The 22,103-nt window shown below is 44.3% G+C and overlaps 2 protein-coding genes across 4 annotated transcripts in view; one reads left to right on the forward strand and one right to left on the reverse strand.

Moving 5' to 3' along the window:
• Window positions 1–18,473, forward strand: part of LOC109907995 (inositol 1,4,5-trisphosphate receptor type 3) — a 47,470-nt gene extending 28,997 nt beyond the window's left edge. Inside the window, exons 28-58 of the mRNA XM_020506332.2 lie at window positions 1,361–1,480; window positions 1,597–1,719; window positions 1,829–2,029; window positions 2,298–2,549; window positions 2,740–2,865; window positions 2,945–3,070; window positions 3,247–3,367; window positions 3,537–3,718; window positions 3,928–4,076; window positions 4,349–4,457; window positions 5,833–5,923; window positions 5,995–6,170; window positions 6,273–6,435; window positions 6,597–6,787; window positions 6,978–7,178; window positions 7,334–7,444; window positions 7,656–7,751; window positions 7,922–8,023; window positions 8,165–8,248; window positions 10,637–10,747; window positions 11,066–11,258; window positions 11,370–11,489; window positions 11,619–11,791; window positions 13,690–13,854; window positions 15,596–15,785; window positions 16,098–16,199; window positions 16,400–16,518; window positions 16,694–16,859; window positions 16,939–17,099; window positions 17,274–17,435; window positions 17,673–18,473. Of these exons, the coding sequence (XP_020361921.1) occupies window positions 1,361–1,480; window positions 1,597–1,719; window positions 1,829–2,029; window positions 2,298–2,549; window positions 2,740–2,865; window positions 2,945–3,070; window positions 3,247–3,367; window positions 3,537–3,718; window positions 3,928–4,076; window positions 4,349–4,457; window positions 5,833–5,923; window positions 5,995–6,170; window positions 6,273–6,435; window positions 6,597–6,787; window positions 6,978–7,178; window positions 7,334–7,444; window positions 7,656–7,751; window positions 7,922–8,023; window positions 8,165–8,248; window positions 10,637–10,747; window positions 11,066–11,258; window positions 11,370–11,489; window positions 11,619–11,791; window positions 13,690–13,854; window positions 15,596–15,785; window positions 16,098–16,199; window positions 16,400–16,518; window positions 16,694–16,859; window positions 16,939–17,099; window positions 17,274–17,435; window positions 17,673–17,798 (4,512 nt within the window). The 3' untranslated portion in view covers window positions 17,799–18,473. The remainder of the gene's footprint in view (window positions 1–1,360; window positions 1,481–1,596; window positions 1,720–1,828; window positions 2,030–2,297; window positions 2,550–2,739; window positions 2,866–2,944; window positions 3,071–3,246; window positions 3,368–3,536; window positions 3,719–3,927; window positions 4,077–4,348; window positions 4,458–5,832; window positions 5,924–5,994; window positions 6,171–6,272; window positions 6,436–6,596; window positions 6,788–6,977; window positions 7,179–7,333; window positions 7,445–7,655; window positions 7,752–7,921; window positions 8,024–8,164; window positions 8,249–10,636; window positions 10,748–11,065; window positions 11,259–11,369; window positions 11,490–11,618; window positions 11,792–13,689; window positions 13,855–15,595; window positions 15,786–16,097; window positions 16,200–16,399; window positions 16,519–16,693; window positions 16,860–16,938; window positions 17,100–17,273; window positions 17,436–17,672) is intronic.
• Window positions 18,470–21,922, reverse strand: LOC109907996 (sorting nexin-21). Of its 3 annotated transcripts, none has more exons than XM_020506335.2 (4): window positions 21,758–21,922; window positions 20,863–21,145; window positions 20,398–20,555; window positions 18,470–20,311 (listed from the first exon to the last, which is right to left on the reverse strand). In XM_020506335.2, the coding sequence occupies exons 2-4, from the start codon at window positions 21,131–21,133 to the stop codon at window positions 19,541–19,543; spliced, it is 1,200 nt and encodes a 399-aa protein (XP_020361924.1). In that variant the 5' UTR covers window positions 21,134–21,145; window positions 21,758–21,922; the 3' UTR covers window positions 18,470–19,540. The 3 variants fall into 3 exon arrangements, with proteins under 3 accessions (XP_020361924.1, XP_031650041.1, XP_020361925.1); XM_031794181.1 differs by having other exon boundaries at window positions 21,690–21,860; XM_020506336.2 differs by lacking the exon at window positions 21,758–21,922 and adding an exon at window positions 21,494–21,663.
• Between the last annotated feature and the right edge of the window lie 181 nt (window positions 21,923–22,103).

Consider the following 22,103-nt stretch of genomic DNA (forward strand, 5'->3'; position numbering starts at 1 on the left):
TTCCACAAGTCTGGTTCATCCTTGGGAGTAATTTCCAAACACCTGAAGGTACCACGTTCATCTGTACTAACAATAGTACACAAGTATAAACACCATGGGACCACGCAGCCGTCATACCACTCAGGAAGGAGACGCCTTCTGTCTCCTAGAGATGAACGTACTTTGGTGCAAAAAGTGCAAATCAATCCCAGAACAACAGCAAAGGACCTTGTGAAGATGCTGGAGGAAACAGGTACAAAAGTATCTATATCCATAGTAAAACGAGTCCTATATTGACATAACCTGAAAGGCTGCTCGGCAAGGAAAAAGCCACTGCTCTAAAACCGCCATAAAAAAGCCAGACTACAGTTTGCAACTGCACATGGAGACAAAGATTGTACTTTTTGGAGAAATGTCCTCTGGTCTGATGAAACAAAACTAGAACTGTTTGGCCATAATGACCATCATTATGTTTGGAGGAAAAAGGTGAGGCTTGCAAGCCGAAGAACACCATCCCAACCGTGAAGCGCAGGGGTGGCAGCATTATGTTGTGGGGATGCTTTGCTGCAGGAGGGACTGGTGCAATTCACAAAATAGATGGAATCATGAGGGAGGACATTTATGTGGATATATTAACATCCGTCAGGAAGTTAAAGCTTGGTCGTAAATTGGTCTTCCAAATGGACAATGACCCCAAGCATACTTCCAAAGTTGTGGCAAAACGGCTTAAGGACAACAAAGTCAAGGTATTGGAGTGGCCATCACAAAGCCCTGACCTCAATCCCATAGAAAATGTGTAGGCAGAACTGAAAAAGCGTGCGCAAGCAAGGAGGCCTACAAACCTGACTCAGTTACACCAGCTCTGTCAGGAGGAATGGGTCAAAATTCACACAACTTATTGTGGGAAGCTTGTGGAAGTCTACCCAAAATGTTTGACCCAAGTTAAACAATTTAAAGGCAATGCTGCCAAATACTAATTGAGTGTATGTAAACTTCTGACCCACTGAGAATGTGATGAAAGAAATGAAAGCTGAAATCAATTAATTATTACTATTATTCTGACATTTCACACTCTTAAAATAAAGTGGTGATCCTAACTGACCTACAACAGGGAATTTTTGCTAGTATTAAATGTCAGGAATTGTGAAAAACTGAGTCTAAATGTATTTGGCTAAGGTTTATGTTAACTTCTGACTTCAACTATATATGTATATATGTGTGTGTGTATGTGTGTGTGTGTTATTCCAGATCCCCTCTACTCTTCCTGGGGTCCAATTATTAGACACTACTCTACCATAACATATGTACAACACAAAATCAATAATACTGCACTGTTGAGTAGTGTTTGGCCATATTTCTGAAGACATTCTCTTTACCCCAGATCTTGGAGCGTCTGAATAAGATGTGCAGCTCGGGTGTGTGGAAGAAACAGCAGAGACTTCTGAAGAACATGGGAGCCCACAAAGTTATGCTGGACCTGCTTCAAGTGTCATACGATCAGGTGAGGGATGTACGTGAGCTGTGCCTTACCCTCACTCTGACAACCAAACCCATAGTATTGGACTAACGTTACCTCGCTGTCTCGCTCTCTCTCTCACGCACTTTCCTGGTTCTCAGCATGACACCAAGATGCAGGGGATCATCAAGTGCACTCACCTGTTCCTGCAGAAGTTCTGCATGGGGAACCTGGAGAACCAGATGCTCCTCCATAAGAACCTCAGTCTCTTTCTCAACCCAGGAGTGAGTGAAATCACACACAGCTTTTATTGCCTTTTCTACTTCCATCCGTCCTGTTTTCATCAGACATAATGTCCTTTCTCTCCCTCCCTTTTCTCTCGCCCCCCCCCAGCTCATGGAGGCAGAGACGGTGCAGCACATCTTCAGCAATAACTACCAGCTGTGTACAGAGATCAGTGAGAACGTGCTGCAGCACTTCATCCACTGCCTGGCAACTCACGGACGCCACGTCCAGTACCTCAACTTCCTGCACACTATCATCAAGGCCGAGGGCAAGTACGTGAAGAAGTGCCAGGACATGATCATGACTGAGGTAAGACAACCTCCCACGCAACTTGCTTTGAACTCTCTTCATTGGTATGGAATCCTCGAAAAGATGTAAATAAGACTGCAGTTTTTAAATGTTTATCAAATCTTAGCGAAACATCTAGTCTGTCTTACAATCAAATATTTGTGCGAAACCCGGATGAGTAATTGAAAAATAACAGATGAACCATCTCCAAGCACTCATAAGCCACATTAATCATATCAGCAATGATGTAATTGTTTATCCCACACGGTGTGCTTGCTTTCCCCTCTAGTTAACCAACGCTGGTGAGGATGTAGTGGTGTTTTATAATGACAAGGCATCATTTGCCACCATGCTGGAGCTGATGGCAGAGTCCAGGGAGGGGGTTCAGGAGCACAGCCCCCTGCGTTACCACATCTCTCTGGTAGAGCTGCTATCTGCCTGTGCTGAGGGAAAGAACGTTTACACAGAGATCAAATGTACCTCGCTGCTGCCCCTAGAGGACGTGGTGAGAGTGGTCACACACGAGGACTGCATCACAGAGGTATGTCCTAAATGGAGCAAGTATACAATTAGTTAGTAGCCTACGTCGTCCTCAGTTCGAAAACCCACAGCAGCATGCAATGACATGCAGACATACAACTGCAAAGGTAATGGAAACTATTATCATTACAAAATGTACAGAGGCCTGAGCCAGCTGTGTGTGTGTTCATGTTTACCCTTGTGGTCCCCAGGTGAAGGTCGCCTACGTGAACTTTGTGAACCACTGCTACGTAGATACCGAGGTAGAGATGAAGGAGATTTACACCAGCAACCACATCTGGAAACTGTTTGAGGACTTCACTGTGGACATGGCCAGGGTAAGTCTCATTCCCAAGTCAGTGGGACCACTCTCACCCACAAGTTTCATCATCTCTAACAGCTCTCTTTTCCCTCTAGGTGTGTAACAAGAGAGAGAAGCGTCTGACTGACCCCATCCTGGAGAAGTACATCATCAACGTGGTGTTTGATACCATCAATGCCTTCTTCAGCTCCCCCTTCTCTGAAAACAGCACCTCTCTACAGGTCAGTCAGCTCTGATGCTCCTGCCTACTCCGAGGCTTTGATATCAAGTTTACTGTAATGCACTGTTTAGTAGAGTGTGTTTTTGTTTGTATTGTGTCTGACAGTATTTTTTATAGTCATTTAACATGTCATGAATTCTCGTCGTGTGATTCTCCTTCCTCTGTGCCTGTAACCAGACCCACCACACCATAGTAACACAGCTGCTCCAGTCTAGCATGCGCCTGCTGGAATGTCCCTGGCTGCAGCAGCAACACAGAGGCCTGGTGGAGACCTGCATCCGCACCCTGGCTATGACAGGTAAAACAGGCCTGCTGCATGGCCCAGAGGTGGGCTACATTTAGAGCCACACCGGGTCAAACTAGGGTTGCATTGCTTTGTGAATATGACTTTAGATTTTTCGACATGGTTTGAGTGGGAGTACCTTTTGAACTTAATGTTGACTTTCCCCAATCCTGTGTGTGTGCAGCGAAGAACCGCTCCATATCCCTGCCTCTGGACCTGGAGTCTCAGATCACCACCATGCTGAGCAGCAGTGCTCCCAACTCTCTGTCCCGCTCCAACCCCAACTACAAGAGCTCCACCCGCTCCAGCCGCCCCTCCGCCCCCAACAACCCCTGGGACTACAAGAACATCATCGAGAAGCTGCAGGTTCGACCCTTAAAACGACCCATTAATTACCCTGCTGCCTTCTCCCCCTCCTCTATCCCATCACTTTATTCAGCCATACAAAGCCACAACTGATTTACACATCATTCCTTGGCCTCTGTCTCTTTCTGGTTTGTTCCCTGTTCTTGAGGGTTTGGTGTTTGACACAGTGGGTATATTCCCTGTCCCTCTATCTATGCTGTGATGTTCAGGACATCATCAACACCCTGGAGGAGCGTCTGAAGCCGCTGGTGAACGCAGAGCTGTCTGTTCTGGTGGACGTCCTGCATCAGCCTGAACTCCTCTTCCTGGAAGGGACGGACGCACGGCAACGCTGCGAATCAGGAGGCTTCATCTCCAAGTAAGGGTCTGCATCTGAAATTGCACCCTGCTCTCTACATAGTGCACTACTTTGAACCAAAGCCCTAAGGGAAGCCCTGGTCAAAAGTAGTGCACTATATAGGAACTCAATGATATGTCACTATGGTGTGGGGATGATAGTGTTTATTTACCAACACAGTCACTGGGATTTACACACAGAAATATTTACTCATGCAAACTCACTGCAAAGTGCAATAAAGAGCATTTTTGGCATGGTATGGATGAGGTCTAACACTCTCTTTATGAACCCAGACTGATTCAGCACACTAAAGCCCTGATGAGCTCAGAGGAGAAGCTCTGTATCAAGGTTCTGAGGACCCTGCAGGAGATGCTCATACGCACACTGGACTTTGACGAGAAGGTAAAGACTTATGACCAGTCAGTGTAGGTCTTGGAGATCAACCAATATAATATCTGAGTGTATTTAAAGGCCCAGTGCAGTCAAAAACTTCCATTTCCTTTTTAATATACTGAACAAAAATATGAGTGCAACATGCAACAATTTCAATGATTTTACTGAGTTACAGTTCATATAAGAAAATCAGTCAATTTAAATAAATGAATTAGGCCCTAATCTATGGATTTCACATGACTGGGCAGGGGTGCTCCCATGGGTGGGCCTGGGAGGGCATAGGCCCTCCCACTTGGAAGCCATGCCCAGCCAATCACAATTAGTTTTTTCCCCACATAGGGGCTTTATTACAGACAGAAATAGTCATCAGTTTCATCAGCTGTCCTTGTGGCTGGTCTCAGGCGATCCCACAGGTGAAGAAGCCGGATGTGGAGGTCCTGGGCTGGCTTGGTTGGTTACACGTGGTCTGCGGTTGTGAGGCCGGTTGGATGTACTGCCAAATTCCTTAAAACGACGTTGGTAGAGAAATGAACAATAATTCTCTGGCAAAAGTTCTGGTGGACCTTTCTGCAGTGAGCATGCCAGTTGCACACTCCCTCAAAACTTGAGACATTTGTGGCATTGTGTTGTGTGACAAACTGCACATTATAGAGTGGCCTTTTGTCCCCAGTACAAGGTTCACCTATGTAATGAACACTGTCTCATCAGTCTCTTGATATGGATTATCTTGGCAAAGGAGAACAGGAATGAAAAGAAACAAACCATTTTGTGCACAGAATTTGAGAGAAATACCATTTTTGTGTGTATAGAAAAATTCTGGTATCTTTTATTTCAGCTCATGAAACATCGGACCAACACTACATGCTGCCTTTATATTTGTGTTCAGTGTATATATTTCCACACCTGGTTGGAATAATACTGTGACATTGAATATTATGATGATGCTCTTTTAGTATAAGAGCTTTTTGAAAAGATATGTCTGAAATGTCTGCCTGTTTTGCTGAGATGGAGTTTTGGCCTGCCTGGTGACATCAATAGACCAATAAGAAAGAGCGTTCCAAACATCTCTGCCAATAACAGCTAGGTTTCAGTTTTCCCCTCCCCACTCAGCCCACTCCCAGACAATCCTATGAAAATGATTGCTTGAAAAATTGCTCTTTGCTAAGAAGCTATTTGTTTTCAATTGAAATTGTAAAAATGGAACAATCACTGTAAGGCACTTAATTGTTACCCAGAAATGATTTGATATTGAGATCAAAAGGATGCATTGGAACTTTATTAGAGGTTTTATGAAGGTGCTTATTGAGGTACTATTTGGGTAAGAAACTATTCAGTGAGCGTATGCTAACCATGTCTCTGTGTGACTGAATGCCTCTCCAATCAGGGCATTGCACTGAGGAAGGTGCTGCTACAGAACTACCTCTTCACCAACAAGAAGAACAGCAAGGGAGATCTGGTTGACCTTGGTGCAACAGGTTTGTTTATATTAGGCTTATAACATGATCGTTACTCATTGTGCATATATTTACCGTGTGTTAATGTGTAGGTGCTGAGCAGGAGAGAGACTGGACGGCTGTAGCTGCAGTCCAGTGTCGCCTGGACAGGGAGGGTGGCACAAAGCTCTTTACTGACCTCGTCATGAGCACCAAGAACGACAAGATCTTCCAGGAGAGCATCCAGCTGGCCATATGTCTGCTGGAGGGGGGCAACACAGAGATCCAGGTTAGATGTAACACATAGAGCCTACTGTACGGAGCAGGTGCATGGTGATTCCTTCCTTATAATAATGCACTGATCCTCTTCCTTTCTGTGAATGTCGTTCAGAACTCCTTCTACAAGCTGATGATGGGGGACAACAAGTCTGAGAAGTTCTTCAAGGTCCTCCACGACCGGATGAAAAACGCCCAGATGGATATCAAGGCCAACGTATCAGTCAGCGTGGGGGAGATGAGTAACAAAGCCAATGACAACAAAGACCTGGAGACCAGTGAGCGGGACACTATTCTGATCTTAGATAGTCAAATGCAGGTTTAGATTGTAGTGATTATAAAAAATAATGGTCATTTTATAACAAACAATGATTCTGTGTCAATGGAACTGTCACTTCACTCTATTCATGGTGCCCTCCCTGGTATTTGTTCCTGACAGGCTCTGGTGGGTTGGTTCTACCTGCGACTACTCTGCCTCTCTTGGCCCCCTCCATCGCCCAGGTCACTGCCCTTGCTTCGGAGCCTGAGCAGAAGGAAGTGGAGACCGAGATGGGCCCTGCAATCATCATTATGAAACCCATCCTGCGCTTCCTCCAGCTGCTCTGTGAGAACCACAACCAGGATCTGCAGGTGAGAGGAAGAACAAGCACCACTTATACAGCTGATACTGCTAATACTGCTCTCTGCTGAGGTCTAAACAGACTGATGTCATTATACAGAAACTCCCCTGAGAGGTAGCTAGTAGATAGGGGTGATAAAACGTATGGTCTGTTTGACCTTTTGACCCTACAATACTGTTGTCCATCCATGCTTTTCCCAGAACTTCCTTCGCTGCCAGAACAACAAGACCAACTACAACCTGGTATGTGAGACATTGCAGTTCCTGGACATCATGTGTGGCAGCACCACCGGAGGCCTGGGTCTGCTGGGCCTCTACATCAATGAGAGCAACGTGGGCCTCATCACCCAGACCCTGGAGACGCTCACAGAGTACTGCCAGGGCCCCTGCCAGGAGAACCAGGTCAGATAGCCACACACAGAGTGCTACGGAAATTGTTACTTTAAACAGAAACTTTGATTATGAATGAGGTTTATTCAAAGTTCCGTTCAGACAAATAACACAGGGTTGTTTTGACAAAATGATAATAACTTTCCAGGTGTGCTTTGTTTTTGTAGACTTGTATAGTGACCCATGAGTCGAATGGCATCGACATCATCACAGCCCTCATACTGAATGACATCAGTCCTCTGTGTCGTTACCGCATGGAGATGGTTCTGCAGCTCAAGGTTCATTTCACCTACTGTTCTCTTTTACAGATGTTTGTGTCCCCACTCACTCGTCTGTGTCCCCACTCACTCGTCTGTGTCCCCACTCACTCGTCTGTGTCCCCACTCACTCGTCTGTGTCCCCACTCACTCGTCTGTGTCCCCACTCACTCGTCTGTGTCCCCACTCTGAAATGACATGGTCGGTGACAGTGTTGTGTCTCTGTTTCCAGGACAACGCCTCCAAGCTGCTACTGGCTCTGATGGAAAGTCGCCATGACAACGAGAATGCAGAGAGGATACTGTTCAACCTCCGACCTCGGGAACTGGTCAGAGCAAATACCAATTTCTATTTCTTCTTCGCTCTCTTTTTTTTCCCTCATTCTCCTCCTCAATTTTTTTCTACTAACTAGCCTCTAAAACGGCAATTGTATACACATATCAAGGTGCAGCACACTACAGAATAAACCAGTCAACATTAGTGTCACACTGTCCCCAGGTGAAGGTGATAAAGAAAGCCTACCAGCAGGAGAGTGAATGTGAAGGTGGAGAGGTGTCACCTCAAGAGGTCGGCCACAACATCTACATCCTGGCACTCCAGGTAACTCTCCCATTCAGAATAATGGAGTGTATATTTATATATATATATATATATGCACTCCTATTATAACGTAATAAGGTCATGTTAGAGAATAATGCTTTCACATGTTATGCTTATGATTGTGGGCCATGTTTTGGTCAGCTGGCGAGGCACAATAAGATCCTGCTCAATCTGCTGAAACCTGCAAAGAGGACCAAGGAGGGAGAGGAGGGCATATCCTCTATGGTGAGTGTCTTTCTATCTCAATTTCAATTTAAGGGGATTTATTGGCATGGGAAACACATGTTTACATTGCCGAAGCAAGTGAAATAGATAATAAACAAAAGTGAAATAAACAATTTAAAAAATGAACAGTAACTCTCTGATTCAGAGGGGTTGGGTTGAATGTCCCTTTCTCTTTGTCAGCTGTTGCGTTCATTTGATCACTTAGGTATTTTCATTCCCTTCTGGGCAGAATTCTTTGCAGACATTCTAATATGTGTTTATTTGAAGTCAGGGTATTTGTTCAAGGCAAAAGCTTCAGCATATCTGGTCTTCTCATTAGAAGAAGAAGTTGCCTCACTCTGCACTTCTGTGCTGCAGCTGCTCGCATTCATGGCAGCAGTGACTCACTGCAAACTTAGTTTAACAACGGATTTTAGCGTTACATGGTGATATTTTCATATCTGTGCTTTGTTTGCATGCCTGAAAATGGTTCAGCATAAAGCCAGACTAAAAAGTATTATGAAACTGGTTGTTTGGATCCTGGATGCTGATTGGTTGATATGCGGGTGTTGTGGTACAACCCCGTAAAATACCATGATGTGTTAATGTTGTAAATCCACTGTCCTGCAGTCCAAGCAGGAAATTCATAAACTTCATCTCCCTCTGGGAAATGCCAGAAATGTCTGGCTCTATGACCTGTGCAACAATGTATCATTTTACAAATGCAATATCTCCGTTATCCCAAGAATGATAGTGAAAAGAATAATTCACCATGGAATCCGTAAACACGCATTCCATGAATTAATTAACCAGCCTATGTAGGCCTATTGGATATGTATTAACCTGTAAAAGTCTACCTTGGGGTGGGGGTTCTACTAAGCTAACTTGTGGAATTGTTTTAAGATCGTCATACCATGGATCATTTAGTGTTTGATTTAGCATTTTAGGACCCCTGTAGGTTTTTTTTTTTTTTTTTGGAGATAAAATATTGCATTTGGGCTTTAGTACTATAAAACACATTGAATAACACATTCATAAATGGAAAAACAGACGGTCAATAATATCATAAGGAATAAGGTTTTGAAGTGTCTGTCCTATATCTAGGAGATGTAAGAAAGCTCAGGAAATATTTGTGTTTTTTGGACACACAAACGCCTTTTTAAAACTGGTAGCTGTTTACCTTCACAGGAGTCCCTTCACAATTGTGGGGGTCATAGAGCAAAACGGAGAACACCATCGCGTTTGTCATAATATGGTCATATTAGTAGGCCAAACCGTTTGGATGCTACAGATGTTTTTGGGATGTCTCCTGGTCTGACAAACAGAGCTGTAGCTGATGGCTGAAATAAGCTGATGAGGATTGAGATGCAGTTTAAATTGACGGATTTTTGTTCCTGAGATTGACGCACAGCGGTGTCAATAGACTCTTAAGGATTTCGTAAATAATCATTTATTGAAGTATTTGTCTCGTCATCATTGAATCTCTGATAGCTAGCTACGTGCCAATGATTTGTTTAGCATAGTAATGTCAAATGAATAGAATGATTAGAATTAACGACTGGTTAAAATATGAGAAAATAACTAAGGACCAGTCCACTTGGGTAGTAACTTCAGAATACAAAAGTAATCCAATGCGGGCATGGAGGCAAGGGAAATAATGGCTGTGAGAGCTCGCTCAATAGTTATTGGCAGCCCCTAACATGGAGAACAGAAAGCGCTGGAGTGCCATTTTAACCAGCAACGCTGTGAGTGGGACGTCCCATTCTCCGCCAAAGAAGAGGCAAACAACACTGGCTGTCACCAACCAGGACCATGGACAGTTCTTCCACTCGTGTGCCATCAACAGAAATGTCACTATTAACATCACCAACTAACTTTGGACTCGCCAACCATAATAGTTGTTGCCTATGTTGGACAGTTAATAAATCATTATCATTGAATATCTGCTAGCTAGCTACATTCCAATGATTTGTTTAGCATAGCAACGTCGAATGAATAGAATTAATCATTTTAACTACTGGGTCAAAACATGACAAAATAGCTAACCAACCCACTTGGGTAGCAATTTTAGAATGCAAAAACAAATTTAATCATTAAAATAATGTTTTTAATAAAAAAATGTCTTTTCATATGAAAATGTCTTTTGGTAACCATTTTATAAAAGCAATAAGGCCCTAGAAACCAGGGATTATCGTGTAATAACTCCCTCCTAAAAGCTGTTCCTGGCCTGAAGCGAACAGAGTTATCACACGATAATCCCCGGGTTCTCATGTTTTACTGCTTTAAGTATATCATGTGGAGGTAGAATTGAAACAAGCTGAATGGGGAAAGCTAGGTTGCTCAGATCCACTGATAGTGATCTTTAGTATTATTGTTGTTGTTAATGTTTGTCCTGTTGACCTCCTGCAGTTGAACCTGAACAATCGGCCGCTCTCTCAAATGTTGAAATCTACCGTGCCGGTAGAGAGCGAGGAGCAGGACCCACTGGAGTTCTATGAGCAGCACACTTCACAGATAGAGGTGTCTACCTTTCTTCCTCAACTCACCCCTACTACAGTAGTCAATCTTTCAAATTGTAAATAGTTCAGTTCAACTAAAGTGCCCACTGCAAAATGTATTGAATGATAATAATATAACAACGATCAAAATAATGAATGTCATTTAGCAGATGCTTTTATCCAAAGCGACTCAGTCATGCATGCATAAATTTTATGTACAGCTGGTCATGGGAAATCAAACTCACTATCCTAGCATTGCAAGCACCATGCTCTACTAACTGAGCTACAGAGGACCAAAAGACCCCTATCCTAACTTGTCTGTCCCTTCTCGTCCGGTCAGATTGTGCGTGAGGACCGCAGCATGGAGCAGATCGTGTTTCCCATTCATCCCATCTGTGAGTTCCTGACGGAGGAGTCCAAGTTCCGTGTGTTCAACACCACCGAGCAGGACGAGCAGGGCAGCAAGGTCACACACTTCTTCCAGCAGGCCTCCTTCCTCCACAACGAGATGGAGTGGCAGAAGAAGCTGCGCAGTAAGCCAGGCTCGGCTGATCCAGTAGATATTTTCCACTGGCCTCAACGTTTCCTCTCTATCCCATGCTGTTTGGTGATAGAAGACTGGAGAGTGTTGTTTTGTGTTTCAGGTATGCCGGTGCTGTTTTGGTTCTCTCGCAGGATGAGCACCTGGGGCAGCATCTCCTTTAACCTGGCCGTCTTCATCAACCTCATCATCGCATTCTTCTACCCTTACGACTCAGGCCAAGGTGTGTTTGTGTGTGTGTGTGCGCCCGTAGTCATTATCCTCTGTACTTATTGAAGACAATAATTATGAGAAACTGAGACATGTAAATGTTTTATATATTGATGATTCCAATGTGATTGCTGTCCTCCAGGTGCAATAGATGACTCGATGCTGTCCATGCTGTTCTGGGGTTTCCTGGGTCTGTCTGTCATGGGCATGTTTTCCAAACGCTACGGCCTCAGGCCCTTCACTGTGGCCCTCATACTGCGTTCCATATACTGCTTCGGCATCGGCCCCACTCTCATCCTACTGGGCACCCTCAATGTAAGCTTCACTTATGAGTGAATTCTAACTTCCACTTGAGTCATGGATCACAACCCTATACCACACCTTGATGAATATCATCAGGGTTGGGGAGTAACGGAATAAGGGATTACAAAAAAACGGTAACTGTATTCCGTTACCAGTAAAAATATTGTAATCAGATTATAGATAATTACTTTGAGGATTACTTTTAAATTCAGAAAGGATGTTTGCGGAAAACAATATTTGACCCTTCTCTGTTTTCTGAATGACGTTCAAATCAGCATTGAAAGAAGGCGCAAGTTTAAGTTTGTTCCACCTGAGCGAGTCTGACTACAAGTCAGAGACCACTATGATGACACACCAAATGTGTTTGATGGATCGCAGGAAAAGAGCAGGAATAGTATTTTGTAGGCTACAGTCCAAGCTATGTCTTCCAATGGTGCAACTGCTGTCAGCATCTAAAGACTATCCAACTTGAATAAACGTTGAATAAACGTATTATTGATATCTACATAGCACATTGATGTGAATCACACTGCTGCTCTCTCATTTAGCTATTTGTGCCTTATGGATTGTGGTTGTTGTGGATGGCTGTTCAGAAATCTAAATGTGTATTTGAACCCAATAATGGTTGATTTGAAGAAGTTTAAGCTGCCTATCAATCACTGTTTTTGAAACCAGTGAAAAATGTGCTCTTGTAACAGCTGTATAGTGAGGATCCCAACCTATAGAATAACAGCTGTATAGTGAGGATCCCAGCCTATGGAATAACAGCTGTATAGTGAGGATCCCAACCTATGGAATAACAGCTGTATAGTGAGGATCCCAACCTATGGAATAACAGCTGTATAGTGAGGATCCCAACCTATGGAATAACAGCTGTATAGTGAGGATCCCAACCTATGGAATAACAGCTGTATAGTGAGGATCCCAGCCTATGGAATAACAGCTGTATAGTGAGGATCCCAGCCTATGGAATAACAGCTGTATAGTGAGGATCCCAACCTATGGAATAACAGCTGTATAGTGAGGATCCCAGCCTATGGAATAACAGCTGTATAGTGAGGATCCCAGCCTATGGAATAACAGCTGTATAGTGAGGATCCCAACCTATGGAATAACAGCTGTATAGTGAGGATCCCAACCTATGGAATAACAGCTGTATAGTGAGGATCCCAGCCTATGGAATAACAGCTGTATAGTGAGGATCCCAGCCTATGGAATAACAGCTGTATAGTGAGGATCCCAACCTATGGAATAACAGCTGTATAGTGAGGATCCCAACCTATGGAATAACAGCTGTATAGTGAGGATCCCAGCCTATGGAATAACAGCTGTATAGTGAGGATCCCAACCTATGGAATAAAAGTGGGGCTTTTATTGCTCAATCTAAATCATGCTGGGGAAAAAATCAGACCATAGACCTAATGGACACATGTTCAAACTCGCACAATTTTGATAGACTTGTAGGGGTTATCTGTAGTTGCTACATACATTTTTAGACTTATAAATTATATATATTGATGTAAAGATGTAATTTAATCGTATTATTATGTAGTAGTAGAAAGCGATGGGTTAGAAGAAGCCTACATAACCAACCCAACAAAGTAAAATGTAACACATATGACCAGCTATGTAAACTTTAACATGGATTTATCCTGCAATATATGTTGTTCAATTGATAACATACATTTTTGTCTTTTTCTAATGTATCTTAAGGGGGAAAGCAATCTAAAAGTAACAGAATGTAATCAGATTACATTGCTGATTTTGGGTAATCCAAATGTTACGTTACTGATTACCACATTGGACAGATAAATGTAACAGATTACATTTAGAAAGTAACATACCCAACCCTGAATATCATCTTTGAAAGCATGGTGATCCCATGACTGTTCATCTGTTCCACTCCACAGCTGATAAATAAGATAGTGTTTGTGGTGAGCTTTGTGGGCAACAACGGGACATTTATCATGGGCTACCGTGCGATGGTGATGGACGTGGAGTTCCTTTACCACCTGGCCTATGTTCTGACCAGCACCCTGGGGCTCTGTGTCCACGAGCTCTTCTACAGCTTCCTGGTGAGTAACACTCATGACTTACAAATACACTGCTCAAAAAAATAAAGGGAACACTTAAACAACACAATGTAACTCCAAGTCAATCACACTTCTGTGAAATCAAACTGTCCACTTAGGAAGCAACACTGATTGACAATAAATTTCACATGCTGTTGTGCAAATGGAATTGACAACAGGTGGAAATTATAGGCAATTAGCAAGACACCCCCAATAAAGGACTGGTTCTACAGGTGGTGATCACAGACCACTTCTCAGTTCCTATGCTTCCTGGTCACTTTTGAATGCTGGCGGTGCTTTCACTCTAGTGGTAGCATGAGACGGAGTCTACAACCCACACAAGTGGCTCAGGTAGTGCAGCTCATCCAGGATGGCACATCAATACGAGCTGTGGCAAGAAGGTTTGCTGTGTCTGTCAGCGTAGTGTCCAGAGCATGGAGGCGCTACCAGGAGACAGGCCAGTACATCAGGAGACGTGGAGGAGGCCGTAGGAAGGCAACAACCCAGCATCAGGACCACTACCTCCGCCTTTGCAAGGAGGAGCACTGCCAGAGCCCTGCAAAATGACCTCCAGCAGGCCACAAATGTGCATGTGTCTGCTCAAATGGTCAGAAACACAGACCCCATGAGGGTGGTATGAGGGCCCGACGTCCACAGGTGGGGGTTGTGCTTACAGCCCAACACCGTGCAGGACGTTTGGCATTTGCCAGAGAACACCAAGATTGGCAAATTCGCCACTGGTGCCCTGTGCTCTTCACAGATGAAAGCAGGTTCACACTGAGCACGTGACAGAGTCTGGAGACGCCGTGGAGAACGTTCTGCTGCCTGCAACATCCTCCAGCATGACCGGTTTGGCGGTGGGTCAGTCATGGTGTGGGGTGGCATTTCTTTGGGGGGCTGCACAGCCCTCCATGTGCTCGCCAGAGGTAGCCTGACTGCCATTAGGTACCGAGATGAGATCCTCAGACTCCTTGTAAGACCATATGCTGGTGTGGTTGGCCCTGGGTTCCTCCTAATGCAAGACAATGCTAGACCTCATGTGTCTGGAGTGTGTCAGCAGTTCCTGCAAGAGGAAGGCATTGATGCTATGGACTGGCCCGCTCGTTCCCCAGACCTGAATCCAATTGAGCACATCTGGGACATCATGTCTCGCTCCATCCACCAACGCCACGTTGCACCACAGACTGTCCAGGAGTTGGCGGATGCTTTAGTCCAGGTCTGGGAGGATATCCCTCAGGAGACCATCCGCCACCTCATCAGGAGCATGCCCAGGCGTTGTAGGGAGGTCATACAGGCACGTGGAGGCCACACACACTACTGAGCCTCATTTTGACTTGTTTTAAGGACATTACATCAAAGTTGGATCAGCCTGTAGTTTGGCTTTCCACTTTAATTTTGAGTGTGACTCCAAATCCAGACCTCCATGGGTTGATACATTTGATTTCCATTGATAATTTTTGTGATTTTGTCAGCATATTCAACTATGTAAAGAAAAAAGTATTTAATAAGAATATTTCATTCAGATCTAGGATGTGTTATTTTAGTGTTCCCTTTATTTTTTTGAGCTGTGTATATATGTTGTTAATATTACTGGCATTAAGGACCAATCACCTGGCAATAAATTCCTTGGCATGCACACACATCTAAATACACGTACAGACCCTTACATACAGTAGATAACCCTGGCAGGATTTCCCTACTGTATGTCTACTCTAAAAGCATGGTACCTTTGTTCTGTGTGCAGCTGTTTGATCTGATCTACCGAGAGGAGACCCTGTTCAACGTGATAAAGAGTGTGACCCGGAATGGGCGCTCCATCCTGCTCACTGCCCTGCTAGCCCTTATCCTGGTCTACCTGTTCTCCATTGTGGGCTTCCTCTGCCTCAAGAACGACTTCATCATGGAGGTGGACCCTCTGCCTCAGATCGACTCAGGTACTAGACCATCAGAGACTCAAATAGCCTCTACTAGTAGTCAGCGTATGGAAGGTACAATAAGACATGGTCAATCAAACCTGTAAGGCAGGGCTCTCGAACCCTGTTCCTGGAGAGATACCCTCCTGTAGGTTTTCACCCCAACCCTAGGTGTAACTAACCTGATTCATTTTATGAACCAGCTAATTATTAGAATCAGGTGCTAGATTAGGGTTGGAGCTAAAAACCTACAGCTCTCCAGGAACAGGGAGAGCCCTGGTGTATGGTATAGGGTTGTATGGTATAGGGTGGTGATTGGGTTCTCTTCTACAGGAGGACATGGCAATGAGGAGGCATCACAGGACTTCCTGAACTCCTGCAGTGGAGATGGAGTCAGCTGCACTGCCGAGGCAGGACTCCCTGCTGAACCTGATGGTTAATCTCCACTTATTAAATAATCTATAGCTGCTTTGATTCTTAAGTCACCCTCATCATGTGACAGGTTTGGATAGGAAATAAAGGTTAAAGAAGAAAAATATTTAGTTTGGATGGGTGTCAGATGAGGAATTGTCAAATATAATGTACTTGGTGTCTGGTGTGAGGGGTAAGTAGATAAATAATTCACGTTTTTGCAGAGGAGAACAATTCGGAGCGGGCCTGTGACACTCTGCTCATGTGCATTGTCACCGTGCTGAACCACGGGCTGAGGAACGGTGGAGGGGTGGGAGATGTGTTACGCAAGCCCTCCAAAAACGTAACAACGAAGATGCACACACTCTTGCTATACTTACAATCCATCTCATACACAATCAGTATCACATCATGTCAAAGAGCACACATTTTCCACAAACCAACATATTTACTGTACATTGTATTATGAGCGAACATTTGAAAACGTGTCATTAATGACGTCATTGCATACCCTGCAGGAGCCACTGTTCCCAGCCCGTGTCATCTACGATCTCCTCTTCTACTTCATTGTCATCATCATCGTACTCAACTTGATCTTTGGTGTCATCATCGACACCTTCGCTGACTTGCGTAGTGAGAAACAGAAGAAAGAGGAGGTCCTCAAGACCACCTGCTTCATCTGTGGTAAGAAATTGAGATTTGACTGTTATATTGGCTCATTTTCTGCATTCTGGACATTCAACCTGAAGCTCTCTCCCTGCAGGTCTGGAGAGGGACAAGTTTGACAATAAAACGGTGTCTTTTGAGGAACACATAAAGTTGGAGCACAACATCTGGAACTACCTGTATTTCATTGTGCTTGTTCGCGAGAAGAACCAGACTGACTACACAGGTCCAGAGAGTTATGTGGCCCTCATGATAAAGGTAAAGTAACCTGATTTGATTATAGTTTAATTGGGGGAACACCCACCTCTACGCTATTTCTCACTGAAACCATTTTACAACGTCTCGTTGTTGTAAGTAGCATTAGATACCTTTGTCTCTGGGGTCATCTAATGCTAGGAGAAGCACTGCCACTGACTCTACATGTCTCCTCAGAGTAAGAACCTGGACTGGTTCCCCCGCATGCAGGCCATGTCCCTGGTGGTGACGGATGGAGACGGGGAGCAGAATGAAATGAGGAACCTGCAGGACAGATTGACGTCCACTATGAACGTGGTCAGCCAACTCACAGGACAGTTAACAGAGCTCAAAGAACAGGTGAAGGCGAAACGGAGCTTGCCAGTGCATACACAATATTTGTTTCTGGTTCCCCGGATAACAGCACATCTTATCCAGGGCAAGTCACATGACCTGTATAATGATGATCTATTTGGGAGAAAAAACAAGTCTGGTGTACAATTAGGTGAACTGATGTCCTAATGATATAGGCTAGTGTTTCGAGCAGGATGACCCTGGCCTGGCTGACAGTGTGCTGTTGCACTGTTTTCTGTGTAGATGACGGAGCAGAGGAAGAGGAGGCAGAGGATGGGCTTCGTGGATGTCCAGTCAGGAGGAGCTGGTGCAGCTAGTGTAACCCCCAGTGCTGCTGGAGGAAACCACCAGACGTTCAACAAACCCTGATGTCCCGTCTAACCGCCATAGACTGGAAGAGTCCGCCGGGCCTATACATCCATCCAACACTTTCAGTGATGTTATCATCAATCATGTGTTAAACATAGTGGCAATGTTCTTAGTTGTGACTGATTTACTGCTGTTGGGTTCTTTGTAAATCATTGTTTTTCTTCAAGGGCCCCTTCAGTACTTCCAGTAGTCTGAAGCAATAGAGGAATGTCTCAATTGCATACCTTGCGTCATCTCCTTCTCAAAACCCTTTGGATGAGAAAGCCAGAGGTCCCTCCCCTCTGACAATGGGTTTTGAGGAGGAGACGAGGTATGGAATTGAGATCCTCCCCATGTTTTTGGTCGTTTGTCCTCACAGCTATCTATTAATGGCATTTGCACTGTTGCTGTGACAGACATACCTCAGATGAGGAAATTATGGGAAATTGATTCCTGCAAAGCAGGAAGCAACATGTCCATCCTTTATATGAATGTATTTATATACACTGATTAATACAGTAGGCACATGAGTACCACAATGTTTGAGTGTCTGAAGCATGCATCTGGTTTGGAACACTTGTCACAGGGCCATTGCACTGAGAAATTGTTCTCAGACAGGCCTCAGTAAAAATATGATTTTAACTGTGTTTTAACTTTAACATGCCAGATCTTCCAAATAAAAAATGAAGAACTTTTTGGGGGGGATATATTTATTAAACAAAATACAATATTCCAATCATTTTAGTATACAAAGAAACAGTGAAATGTTAAGGCTAGAGTTCAAAGGTGCAAGGCAGGCACTTTCAGAGAAAGGTGTAACATTGTTGCATCTAGGCTATTGAGAAAATAATTCTTAGGTTAGTTTGAAATAGTCACTCAAGCATGTAGACTAGCCTATTTCAGAGTGCAACAAAAGGTTTACCTCCCTGCTCTCACAGGATTGTAGGTCTGCTTTGAAATAACGTCAGTGATACAGGACCTGCCTGCAGTATGGCAAAAATACATAGACAAGAGGTTTGACTTAACTAAAACACACTTCCAGTGGTGCATTCAGATTCGTATTAGGCTCCTCCCTATGGCATATGAAAGGAAACAAACCTGCATTTTCCCTTAAGTATTGATATTAAAGTGGCTCAAATCGAAATCTGGTACAGAGGCTGCATAATACTATAGCAATAAACAAATCTGGGTTATTGAGAATGATTACAATTCCTTGCTGAAAAGTCTTGATTTAACAAGTAGAAGTGTTGTCAATAGCTGTCAGACATTGTTTTCCCTTTATTCTTTAATGTGTAAACAAGAAAATGATGACTAACTTGCGCAAAGTTTGTCCTTAAACTCATGTTCTATCCTTTTGTCATCCTAAAGTTATTAATCTCAATAAGAGTGAATGGCATAATTGAAAAGTTTTTAAAAAGCAGGAATATTTTTGAAATAGTGGCCTATTTGCTGTTAACTTCTGGAAAAATACACATTTAATACAAAGTTATTTCTAAGCAGCTGTATCATAAATGTGATTAAAAATGACTTGTCTACAATTTACAAAACAATCAAGCAAATAATTTGAACTTTATAGACAATAACATGCCATTGTTTTCTGCTATTTGTGCATGACTTGGTAGGTAGAGTGTATTCATTAGAATGTCTAACAGTTCAGACTGAGTGCTGTGGGAAATGCATGTCAAGAGACTAGAGACCAAATCCCTCATTACCAGGTTACATGAAATGTTTTCCTCATAACTATGAGCACCATTATCTTTGGGTTAAGTGGCCTTCTCCCGTTTGAGCTTGGCCTTAGTGTCTCCCTCGCTCTCCACCAGGGTCTCCTTTATCAGGTACTCCTTCAGGCTGGGTTGGTTCCCTGTATCAGCCCCAGAGTCCTGGATCTCCTGAAGCAGCACTTCCCACTGCCGCTTATCCTTAGAGATCTTCCATGACAGTCTGACATTGGTCTGGAGAAGAGGAATGAGCAGTGGGTGAAAGTGGTGCTGCTGCAGGGCCTCCGGTGAGGGTGCCAGGTCCCTCAGGGCTCGGTCACAGTGCTCCTGGGCCTCCCCCAGCTGCTCCAGCTCCTGGAAGCAGGTCACCAGGGCCAACAGGGTGAAGAGCCAGTGGGTGCCCTGCTGGTGATGGGGCTGCTGCTTTCCCTGCTCCTCACAGCCTAGCTTCTCCTGGAGCCTCAGGCCATTGAGCAGAGGGCCCAAGGCCTCCTGGTAACGGCCCACACGCATCAGCATCTGGCCAGCCTGCAGGTCACCCAGGTAGAAGAACTCCAGGAAGGTGGGCGAGCGCCGCAGCTCAGCCAGCGAGTGCATGTGGGTCAGGTACTGCTCAAACGCCCGGCTCCGCTTGGCGATGGTCTCAGCCACAAAGTTTTTACGCAGCTTCTTGCGGGGGAAACCAACGCGCTCCATGTTGTCCCTGTGACGGCGGCGAAGGCAGCTGTGCAGGCGCTTAAAGTCTGTGTATCGCCGGGTAATGGCGGCGGGGATTTCATCAAACATTCCAGACTGGATCAAATGGATGGTGTAGAGCTGAGGAGGAGGTGGTACACTGTCAACAAGATGACACACAGGCTAAGCCAGGCAATAGACATTCATCTCTGCTGTTTCACACGTACCACATACTTGGAGGAGCTCTCTTGCACCACACTGGCATCAGTCACTTCAAACACCAGCTTCTGAGGAACACTGCGGAATCTTAAGCTCCTCCAGCTATCCTGCAGCTGACGTGTGAGCAGGGATGAGCCTCCAGGAGACGGGCCCACTGGGCTGGTGTCTGAGGAACAAAGGCAGATACACGTCAGCTCAGCTAAGACGGCCCTCAGCCCACTCATCTAAAACTGAGAAAGCTCACGTTTGCACAGACTGAAAAACCTGAAGTGAAACTTGCGGTTTCAAATAAGCAGAATACAGTGGAATGAATGCTATTCTTATTCTGGTCAGATAGTTTCAGTTGACTAATAGTATAGTACATTAATGTTTATGCAAAGACATACAGCTCACAGTGCTGGATAAGTGTATCCCACCAGCTATCTGCCTTCTATATGGGAGATCATTGTTGTTAATTATAATGTCTACAATACCTGTGCTGCTGAATCCATCCTCTATGGACTCTCCAAGGTAGTCTGAGTCACTGTCTGGTCCTGAGGCCTCACCTGGGTCTTCGGATTCCAGGGCGCTCTCCCCATCGAAGCAGAGTGTTCCCCCAAGCCGCTCTGAGAGACACTCTGTATCATCCTCCAACTCAGAACTCTCTGGGAAACGTTCCTCTGTTACATCAATTGGCTCCTTAGAGACTACTTCTCCTTCTTTGAACAGTGTCCGTCGCAGTCTGTCCATGAGCTTAGAAGCCATCCCAGCAGACCACTAGGAAATAATTTCAGTAAGTTCATTTGATGTCAGATAGTGTACAACCTACAAGAACTCTATGTAGGTGTAAATCAACTCAGCTTATAATAGTCAATAATCACATAATCATTATTTCGTATGGCAATGTGTCAAATCGGTCAACTCTGACAAGCTAACGTTACTACTGTTACACCAACTAAAATGTTTGGATGGAAACATTGCAGCACATCAATAATGCAAATGTTCTAGCAAGACAACTGAGTAGGGGGCGGGGTCTAGATAAAGAAAATAGCAAACGTTATAGTTAGTTAGTTAGTTAACGTTAGCGCTTCTTTGAATATTGTCTTTGCCTTTTAACAGACATACATGCAGTATGGAGAAACAAGCGTTCCAGCTTGTAAACGCATTCAGCGACTTGAACTAGATACAAAACAAGAAAACTAACTAGGATCAGCAGAAAAGCTAGTTGCGAATACACAATAGGGTAACTTAACGCGCTAACTACAGTAGCTAGCTAGTCAAATTAGCTTGATCAGCTAGCTATCTACGGATAACAACGTACTTCAATTTATTTGGCGAAACCTCGCGGGCAAGTTTCAATTTATAGCTAAAGTCGCAAATCTCACTCACTGTTATAATGGATCCGTAAAGCTCCCTTGGTTATTTCATCAGCATTATGCCACTTCTGAGTCTGCCCCAAATTTATTTAGGACAGTCTGTCCAAATAGTGTGTGATTGCGTCCCGGGATTCAGGGCGTTCCTGCATGTGGACATTCCTGCATCAGGAACGCCCCCGTAATTATGACTGGGGTGCGTTCGTAAATTCACTTTGGTGTTTTCCCATATGTCTGGACGTAGCCAGCAAGCTAGCCAACTTTAGCCAGTGAGTTTGGGTGCTTCATTGCCGTTGTGAGGTCAGAGCGATCGGATTAACCCTCCTCCTTTATTTAAATAAACCAGAACTTTGACCATGATT

This window comes from Oncorhynchus kisutch, linkage group LG17, assembly GCF_002021735.2.
Source record: "Oncorhynchus kisutch isolate 150728-3 linkage group LG17, Okis_V2, whole genome shotgun sequence".
Taxonomy (NCBI): domain Eukaryota; kingdom Metazoa; phylum Chordata; class Actinopteri; order Salmoniformes; family Salmonidae; genus Oncorhynchus; species Oncorhynchus kisutch.

What these genes read in the sequence shown, in the direction of transcription:
- LOC109907996 (XM_020506335.2), bottom strand. Translation starts at nt 21,133, where the DNA reads ATGGCTTCTAAGCTCATGGACAGACTGCGACGGACACTGTTCAAAGAA. An exon ending in GGATGGATTCAGCAGCACAG is followed by an intron (nt 20,556 to 20,862) that starts GTATTGTAGACA and finishes TTTGTTCCTCAG; the next exon opens with ACACCAGCCCAGTGGGCCCG. An exon ending in AGAGCTCCTCCAAGTATGTG is followed by an intron (nt 20,312 to 20,397) that starts GTACGTGTGAAA and finishes CCTCCTCCTCAG; the next exon opens with CTCTACACCATCCATTTGAT.